This window comes from Saccostrea cucullata, unplaced genomic scaffold (genome assembly GCF_032062105.1).
Source record: "Saccostrea cucullata isolate Sc308-1 unplaced genomic scaffold, CSIRO_AGI_Scuc_v1 ctg362, whole genome shotgun sequence".
Taxonomy (NCBI): Eukaryota; Metazoa; Mollusca; class Bivalvia; order Ostreida; family Ostreidae; genus Saccostrea; species Saccostrea cuccullata.
Window position 1 is genome coordinate 356,499 of NW_026930844.1, and position 10,214 is coordinate 366,712.

A 10,214-nucleotide genomic window follows, 5' to 3' on the forward strand; every position below is an offset into this window, starting at 1 on the left:
AGGCTCTGCTGAATTCTGTAGCTGCATTTATGGCAGAGGAAAATACAAACGAGTCTGTATACATATATAATCTCTTTATTTTCTTTTTTGTGGACATTCTTTGACACAGTGTTCTGTTTCTCATCATCGATATTTCTGTTTTCTGGTACACTTAAGAGGCCAGTGACCAAGCTCAACAAGTGGAAACGTTCCCAGACAGGATCTGGGGAGTCAAAAATGCACTCTCTCTGTTTACCCAACTACCCCCTAGCCAATCAGAATCCAGCACTTCCTACCTCATTTGCATAAAAAGTGCACTCAGTTGAACCCCCAACCCCCTGGAAAGACGATTCATACTACTGAGGAGGTTGGGTAAGTTGTTTCATCATAAAGGATGTCATTTTTAAGTGAGATAATTGACTTGATTCTGTAAATTCCTGTACAGTTATTACCATACCCAACCAATTCCCAAACCCTTAAACTCTGCAACGCGTCGTCGATTTTCTCAGGTTAACCAGCGCGAAGGTCAAATTGAAGTTTTATTGGAAGTCCATGCATAGGTTTGGTCAGCATATCCAATGGTGACTTTTTTTTTAACTTTGTCCCAAGTTTCAACATGTGAAAATATAAGTCCCCCATATTTGTTAATATTCTCAGGCTGTTGAACGCTTCAGTATCTGCTATGAGGTAGGTATTCATGTGAAATGAAAGTTACATGTTGTCTTTGAATGCTATTACAATGTTGTGTCATGTGGTCACAACAGGAAGAATGTTAAACCACAGAAAGGCGGTGTCCATAAATATAACGAAAAAGCAGAAACTTTGGAATGGTCGGCTGTGATGTTTTGTAAAGTCATGATGGGTGTGAAATATGACAAAAATGTTTTCCGATCTTCATACACAAACCCTCAAAGTTCGAGAGGGTAATCGAAATGTTTGGTGCTGAATGAGTACAGGTACCCTCCTCCATTCCATTTTTGGATAGACACACTGAAGGGTGTGGGGGACAGTCATATGTTAGATTCAATGGGTTCTCCCTAAACATGTGTGATTTTGGTGCAGATGTGTTACGCAAATCTTCAAGAGATAATAGTACACGACTTTCAGGAGGATTAGCATCGTTTTGATAGGTAGCCATCGGAGAATTGTAAAGAGCTACACATATGTGCATGATGATCAAGTCTGATGATACACACCTCGACTAAAAATGGGGGAAAAGGTCAGTCGTGCCTTCCTCCGTGATCTTCTGTCATACACTCAGGAAATATCTAATAACATTTTATTGACGATCTTCTTCTTTAGAATCCCCTCCATGATGTGTAGATGGTAATTTGCTTGGCTACATATATGTAATTTATTTAAATAATTCTGTATAAACTGACGTCGACTACAGCACATGTTGTTACTTCATTTTATTACAAGAACGCTCTAGTCTCAAAATTTTATAACTCAAGATCACACAATCATCAATCCAGATTGCTATGCAATGCCATGGTCAATAATAGAACAGGAATAAATGATAAAAATTCAAAATCCATATTTTTGGCATTTTTATGAAATAAGCGTTACGTCAGACTGGCCTGTACGGCTTGCATACACAACACATTTTAATATATATCATGCATAATAAAGTGTGCATTGTTTTAATATTTATTTTATTTTGTATTTACAGATCATGGTCTTCATTGAAATGTTATCGTCTGAGTTTCCCATTGCAGCTTTATTAAGAAAATCAAGCATTTGCAATGAACTTATAGACAACCCCCGTGAATCTCTATTTCTTTTTAAATTTCACTGCGATTTTATCTCTTCTTCTCAAGTCTATGAAAACATAATAAACCGATGCTACTTGGTTTATTTGAATACAGTATATGTTTGCAAAGAACGGTTTACATTTCGTACCGATGAGAATTTCTAGAGATTTTGGCCAAAGTAAAAATTTGGTAAATTCTTGCAAAATTGTGTAAAACTTTAAGATAAAAATTATTTTGATCAATTGAATAATCTTTTCTTTTTCATTTGAAGAAAAAAAAACATGTAAAATATGAGAAAAAACTTCAATTGTATATTTTTGGGCAATATTAATATTTTTTGCGGACATATAGATAAACATACAAGCAGACAGACAGGGCAAAAACCGTATATTCCTGAATCTTCATTTACCAAAGCAAAAATTGAAAACACTGAGCATGAATGACTGAATTTTCTTTATTGAGATCATGTAGAGGTGAAAGGCAAAATTTGAATGTATAAACACTTAATGTAATATATATGTGTATGCATTAATAATCATTTTAAAAGAAGAAAAAAAGTGATAATAGTTAGTTCCTATGTACATATATGCAATAATTATGTATACATTTTAGCATATTTAATCAAAATCATTAAGATTGATATTGCAGCACTAATTCCATACCCAGAAGCATAAGTAAAGGCAATTCCAGTGGCAATAGCAGAAGAATATGTGATAAACATTTTGAAAATTTTTTCTCTCAAGATGTCTTTTTTTTCTTCGTCATTATACTCTCCCATTATCTTTGCGTCTAAGCCAAGATAATAATATAGTTGTTCAGTATACCAACTCAGCTTGGTTTCGAAATAAGAAGGATGGTTTACAAATTCCTTCATATATTCAATCATAGATAAAAGTTTGAATACGTCTTTGCTCTGATCCCTAGGATTATCAGAATAATCTAATGTAAAAACACGAAACTGAATAGATTTAATGAGTTGTTTTAGGGGATGATTTTCAGGAATGTTCTCTACAAACCCTTCAAAGCCGCCAGATTTCGCTTCCAATTTTTTTTTATCATTAAAAACTAAAACCAGGTATTTTTCAAAATTCTCTCCAAAAACATATTTGTAAGTTTCTAGTATTTTCTGATCTTCATTTGTAAATCTGCCGGGATGCATAAGCATTACAAAAGCATGTGGCCCTGGAGATACCATCGTGTATGACTTCGTAATTTCTGTTATAACTTCTCTTTCATTTAAGTTGGTATCTGCTAATCCTGGTGTATCTACCACTACAAGTTTTCGGCCAAATCGCCAGGTTGTGTTATATGATGTACTACGCGTAACGGACAACAAACTGTTTTCGGCTTTGAAAGCTATTTCACCTAATATCGAATTTCCCGTTGTACTTTTACCGGCTCCTGTTTTCCCGATGAGGATTATGCGAATTTCCTTCTCCAATACTGTTCCTGGAAAATTATTTGTAAGGAAAGCTAATATATTTGTGCTTTAATAAGATTATAATTTCTCGAATAAGTACAGTTATGAAATTTATCCTATCATTGCCAAAACTCATCTAAATGTCTCTAACTATAATGGAGAAAAATTAATCATTTAATCAATACAAAAAAAGGATTTTCATTGTGTTGAGTTGTGTGTGTTCAAGTTAGAAATAATTTTCGACGGAATTGAAAAAAATATTGTTAGAAGGATCATGTCAACATATAATCATTAGCTGGCATTCCTAAGTAGTGATGATATTAGATTCGGAATATGGCGAGATAAAATTTCACATGAGAAAATACAAGGAATTCATGAAATGTTCATGAGTATTTATTGAAAGTAGAAAAACATGTAATTAAAAGAAGGGCACTACAAAGCGGATAATTCCATCGTTAAGAACATATCTATGAATTAATAATGCATTTTTCGCCAATCCCCATAAAAATACGTTAGTTCCGTTTCGCACATTATATATTATCAACACACATACACCCACACGGTTGTTTAACCTATGTAGATCCAACGTCAAAGGACACATACCTCTTTTAAATTAAATCATAGTTCTGATTATATATTGTTAAAACCCATATAAAGTTACAGTACTCGTGTAATATTTGACAGCTTGTTTGACTTCTTCAATATCAAACATTCTTGTAAATATTAACAAATAACATAAAAGATTGATTTACTATTATGTTTCCCCAAACTTAATGGCCAACAAATCGTTGATGTTATAAGCAATCACTTAGTACAGTAATGCGGTCACATTTCCCGGACGGTAGACGTAAACCGGTGGTAATCAGTGGTGTTAACGATGCCCCCACATCGGTCCACAGAGGCCTAGTAATCCTTCACGTATCAGTCACATTATCCAGCGGTGGGTTTATGATGTGCAACCAATGCGTTTTATGATAAAAATGACGTGGTTGCCCGTCGGACTTACAAAGGTCCAGTGATGCATTGCTAATCATAAAACGATGTTCCAGGATAATCGGCTGATGTATATTACATCGCTCATACATTGGTGAACATTGATCGTACATCGGTCGACTACGAGCCAAAGTTTGCTCGAACTTCTAACGATGATCGGTCGTTATCTGTTGAACACCACTCAATCCCCCGTTGACCCCAGATTCAACGGATATTTGATGATGCTCGGCCATACATCAGCAGATCTTTGACAGATGTGTTAATGATGGGTAGCCGATGAGAAGCGATGTGAGGCATTGTTGGAGACATCGCTGAATTTTAACTACGAATTATTTCCTACCGATTATCCCACCGATTCGCAAAATGGCCTCAAATCACCGTCCGATCACTAGTGGTGTCCGGCCGGCAACTACGCCATTTTCCTCGAAAAACGCATTGGTTTCTCATCGTATACTCCATCGCTTGATTATGTGACTGATACTTTAGATTATACTTGGTAGAAAAATTGACAATATTATTACATAAAAACGGGTCAAGATCTGAACATGATGGAGTATTTTGTGAAATAGAGAGCTCAATGTTTTTACATGGTTGATGACGGAGGTTTGTTGTAGGTATGTCTTATTTCACTTAGTTCGCAGATGCGTGACGTCATATTTTGTTTCTCTCGTACTTGAGGAATTTAAACATGGTGCATTTTTATCTCCTGCTTATGTATAATTTTACTATATAGCCTGTGCAATATTGTGTTCAGCTTTACTCTTTGATAATATTTATTTGATAATTAAAATTATGAACTTGCATTTCAACGTATAAACATTTTAATATTGAATGAAAATTATCTTTTGAATTTTTTGCTCAAATTTGCTTAGAAAGTAGGAAATTTCAACTTTTTATATTCAATGTGACAGAAAAAACTTGCTTTTATCAAAGTCTTAACACTATTCATTCTGTGCTAAAAAGTTCCCATTTTGGACAGAGTAATTGGCCCAGAAACATGGAAAATCAAAACTTTACTCCCACACTGTGATGCATAGTAAGATTCATAAAATATCTTTAAAATAAGACTAGAAACTTATTGCTTTAACTGAGACATACCAAATTAGAAATATATAAAGCATAAAAAATAAATGATTTTTTCATCTAAAGGTCCTCCTCTCCTTTCACTAAAGATGATTTCTAGTGATTTCTAGGATGTGTCTTCATGAAAAAGGATGATCAATCATGCAAGTTTCTCATTGGTCTTCTTGTTTGTAAAGATATTATATCAGAGATGAAAACAGGTGATTAATTTTCGTACAAAAAGTTGAGCAACATTTATTAATTTTAACAAAGTAAAAATTTAGTGTAACTCCAATATTTATAAGCATAGATATGATATCATTGTATATGATGTTATATGTATTTTTTATAGACTATGAACTGAATTAAAGAGCCATAAGGCCATTTGATAAGTATTTAGTATCAGTCACATTATCAAGCGATGGGTTATACGATGGGAAACTGATGCGTTTTCTGATAAAAATGGCGTGATTAACGGCCAAACACCTATATGAATCAGACGTTGACTGATGCCTTTGGCAAATCGGTTGGGGTCATCGGTAGAAAATTAGGTGAAGTTAATAAAAATCAGCCATGTCTCCACCGATGCCCATCATCGCTTTTCATCGGCAACCCATCATAATGCCTATGTCACATTTCCCGGCCGGAAACCGTAAACTGGTGGTAATCGGTGGTAATCATTGGTGTTAACAATGCCCCAGCATCGGTACATATCGGCCAAGTAGTCCTAAAAGTATCAGTCACATTATCCAGTGATGTGCATACATGTACGATTGGCAACCAATGCATTTTATGAGAAAAATGGTGTGGTTGCCGGCCGGACTTACAAAGGCCCAGCGATGCATTGCTAATCATAAAACGATGTTTCAGGATAATCGGCCGATGAATATTACATCGCTCATACATTGGTGAACATCGTTCGTACATCGGTCGACTACGGACCAGTGTTTGGTCGAACATCGAACGATGATCGGTTGTAATCCGTTGAACACCACTTAACTCCCCGTTGACCTCAGATTCATTGGATATTGGACGATGCTTGGCTATACATTGGCCGATTCTTGAAAAATGTGTTAATGATGGGTTGCCGATGAGGAGCGATGTGAGGCATCGTTGGAGACATCGCTGAATTTAAACTACGTATTATTTGCTACCGATGACCCCACGTGTTCGCAAAATGGCCTCAGACACCGTCCGATCATTGGTGGTGCCCGGCCGGCAATCACTATATTTTCATCAATAAACGCATTGGTTTCTCATCGTTTACCCCATCGCTGGATAATGTGACTTATACTTTACCACATTTCTCAAGGATTGACTAGTGTATGACGAACATCGTCAAGTGTCTGTTGAATCTGAAGACATCGAGGGGTGAGTAGTGGGCAACATACATCGGCCGATCATCGGTTGATGTTCAACTAAACTTTGCATCATAGTTAGTGACGTAAGAATATTATATTTACTTATGTTTGAACAATGATTACTCTGGGACATCGTTTTATGATTCGCAATACATCGTTGGGCCTTTGAAAGTCCGGCCGGCAACCATGCAGTTTTAATTTTTAAAATTGCATTTGTTGTCTTTCGTATTTCCCATCGCTGGATATAGTGGCAGATAATTATTGACTACAAGGCCGATTTGGACCAATTTTACGTCATTGCTCACACCACTTGCGTTTCATTAAAGAAAAAACAAAACTTTCACGCTGATTTACACACTGCAGTGTTGTAACATTCATTCCCAACTCATGGAAACACTTTTCTAACTATGTATATTTTAACATTTTATATCGACATAATTAATCAAGGATTTAAACAATCGAATTCAGTAGTAATTTAATTTTTATTTTATTCTAGTCTCTCATTGGTTAATTTCCAAAAAGAAACACAAGAATAAAACGTAGTAACCTGGTTTGGTATGGGGACAAATCCCCTTGACAACCAGCTGATTCATCTGTATCTATGCAATCCCACATTTCCAGTCCATGGAATTACATGGAAAATTCTACATTTCATAAATGTACTTTTAACTTCAAATAGTAGATCACTCTTACCTCGTGTAAACAAACATCATGGCTACTAGATCTGTGTATCTGTTATTAAGTCCCCTTGTTTCAAATCACTTTCGTTACTAGGGATGTATTATTGAGCAGCAAATTTGAACTCATAAAAAGCAGCACAATTTTACATCCACAGTTGTTTGATTATTCAAAAATTAAATTAAATCACTATTATTTCTACATAACTTACTGTTTAAGCATGTAAATCCAAACATAAAAAAATATACACTGAAATCCCAATTCAAAACATGGTTCATGGGATTTCAGTGAATATTTTTTTATATATTGGGATTTACATGGTTTAACAGTAAATTATGTAGAAATAATAGTGAAATAGTCAAATAAGCAACCAAATGACTAAATTGTAGCGAGCAGTAGTGTTGCCTTTGTAAATAATTCTATACTATAGTCGGCCAAAGTTTGAGTTTAATTTCCAGACATGAATTATGAAGAAGTGTCCAGAGATTCTGTAGGCGTCAGTCCAAATATCTAGCCTAGCAGAATCTCAACAGAGATTACATACATGTAGGTACTTAAATGTATTATTATGTAAAATTCAATGAATAGAAATAATAGAAAAATTAATCTCATACATAATTTTGCAATGAGATAATTATTTTCAAACACGATATCTAATTTATTTAATTGATAAACGTGTAAATCCTTAACATCAAAAAGATAAGTCCTATCACTTCGGAGTTCCCAATGACAATGAAATCTGAACGATAAATGAACGTTGGACGCAAGGTAAACGCAAAGTAAACGGAACGAAGCGCCAACGGTGAACCCGAGCGCACGGTGAACGGTGAACGCAAAATGGTGAATCCGAGCGCACGGTGAACGGTGAAAGCAAAACTGTGAACGAAGGGCGAACGGTGAACTCACACTGAACGAACTTTGAAAGAACGGTGATCGAACGAAAAAATGGGAAAGTAGAATGCTTCAGAGAATGTATTAAACAACAAAGAATATTAACATTATGTATGTATGACATAAACAGCTTTCTCTTAACAAGAAATGTTACCGTGGATGGCAGTTTTAATTTTATAAGCTCATGATCAGTTTGGCCTTTTTTTCTACGATTGAAATATAACTTTATTTTCCTCTAATTTTGTTTTAAAAAAATAACATAATTATATTCAACATAAAAAATAGTTCTAGGATAGCTGAAACGAGAAACCACAAAACAAAAAAAGAGAAAGTAATAAAAAATCAAAAATATGATATCATCTAGGTCTCTGTCAGCAATAAACAACTTTGCCGTCTGTTGTCCAAGTGGCATCTTCAGTTCCACTTGCCGTTAATAAGGAGTGACATGTTGATATGAACAATGAACTCTTAAATCACGACAACAGAATCAGGAAACGCACATACTTTATTGTAAACTAATCATCATTTTCCTTATAATATTGGAAACCTAGAGAGACAAATGACGACAGAGCTTCTATCATTTGGGTAGCTGAATCTTCACTTATGTCTGGACGAACATACGTTATAGATTTAATAGCAATAGATTTCATTATTTTTTTAACATTACCACTGACAGATTTGGTCATCGCTTCAATTGTTTGGGGAATACCTTCAGGAAAGCCAACAAAAGTGTTCTTTTTCTCAGAATCAGTTGTCCATAAATAACGAAAAGAATTTTTCCCAAACGTTTCTGCATTAATTTTGAGATAAGGTGGCTTATTATTCTTTTTCATCTCATTTATTATTTGTAATAACTGTTGAACGTCTTCTTCCTGCTCATGAAAGTTTGGAGAGTAATCTATTTCAGAATATCGTTTGTTCACAGCATTCAATAGTTTAGCCATCTTATTTTCTGGAGATATTGTGTTTAGAATATATTCCATTGTCAGTCCTAGATCCCTTAACTTATTTTTGTCTTTGAATAAAACAACCAAATACTTTGTGAATTCATCACCAAGGACATTTTGATATTTTTGTACCACTTCTTCATCCTCTTCTGTCAGTCTACCGGGTTCTAACAGCAGTATAAAGGCATGTGGACCAGGGGATGCCATTAGAAATGCTTGCCAAATTTCAACAAAAATATTTTTCTCTGATATAGCTGTGTTTTCAAGTCCAGGAGTATCGATAACAGTTACTTTATACCCGAATCTATCGGTAATATTATAACTTGATGTCTTTGTGACTGATTCCACTCCTTCTGAGGAATTAAAAACATATTTTCCAAGGATGGAATTACCGGTTGCACTTTTACCAGTTCCAGTTTTACCGATAAGTATCATACGGATTCCATCATCGTCTGGTTCTATTTGACAAAACAAAAAAAAATACATGTGACGACTAATCCGGTTGTTGAAATCTTTTTTTAAATTAGTCGATGTAATTTATATTGTAAAAGAGCTTAGATAAATCAACTGATTATAGTTATTAAGATTATTTTTTGTATAAATGCTAATAATACTAATGAGTGAAGAAAACTTACAGCAGAATATGCTGTATTACTGTAAATTTATTGTATATTTACATGTAACATGTTTTCATTGAAAATAATTGAGATTATTCACGATTGTATTTTCAACCTTGTAAAGTATGATATCTTATTACATTTGTGGGAATTCATAATACTATTTTTTTTTCAAAAATTCCGTCAACTGCATTGCGCATAGCCAAAGACAGTGTTTTAGTAACGGTGTTGAGTCACGTTTTATCCGCCGTCAGGTTAAGTCCGCCGTCACGAAATGTCCGCTTCTTTTTCGAAAAAATCGTCACACTATATCCGCCCCCATGAAATGTCCGCATTTCTCCCACAAAAATATTAATTTTAGGTCCGCCGCAACAAAATGCCTTCTGGTAACAAATCGTAATATTGTCCAACGAGAAGAAAAAGCCGCCTCTCTTTCGGAAAAATCGTGACACTATGTCCGCCGCCACAAAAAGTCCGCATTTCTTCCAAGCAAATAGTAATGTTATGTCCCC

At 34.8% G+C, this 10,214-nt stretch overlaps 1 protein-coding gene across 1 annotated transcript; it reads right to left on the bottom strand.

Moving 5' to 3' along the window:
* Nucleotides 1-8,653: 8,653 nt before the first annotated feature.
* LOC134230311 (GTPase IMAP family member 9-like) lies at nt 8,654-9,520 on the bottom strand. The gene has a single exon (XM_062712081.1). The coding sequence runs from the start codon at nt 9,518-9,520 to the stop codon at nt 8,654-8,656; it is 867 nt and encodes a 288-aa protein (XP_062568065.1).
* Between the last annotated feature and the right edge of the window lie 694 nt (nt 9,521-10,214).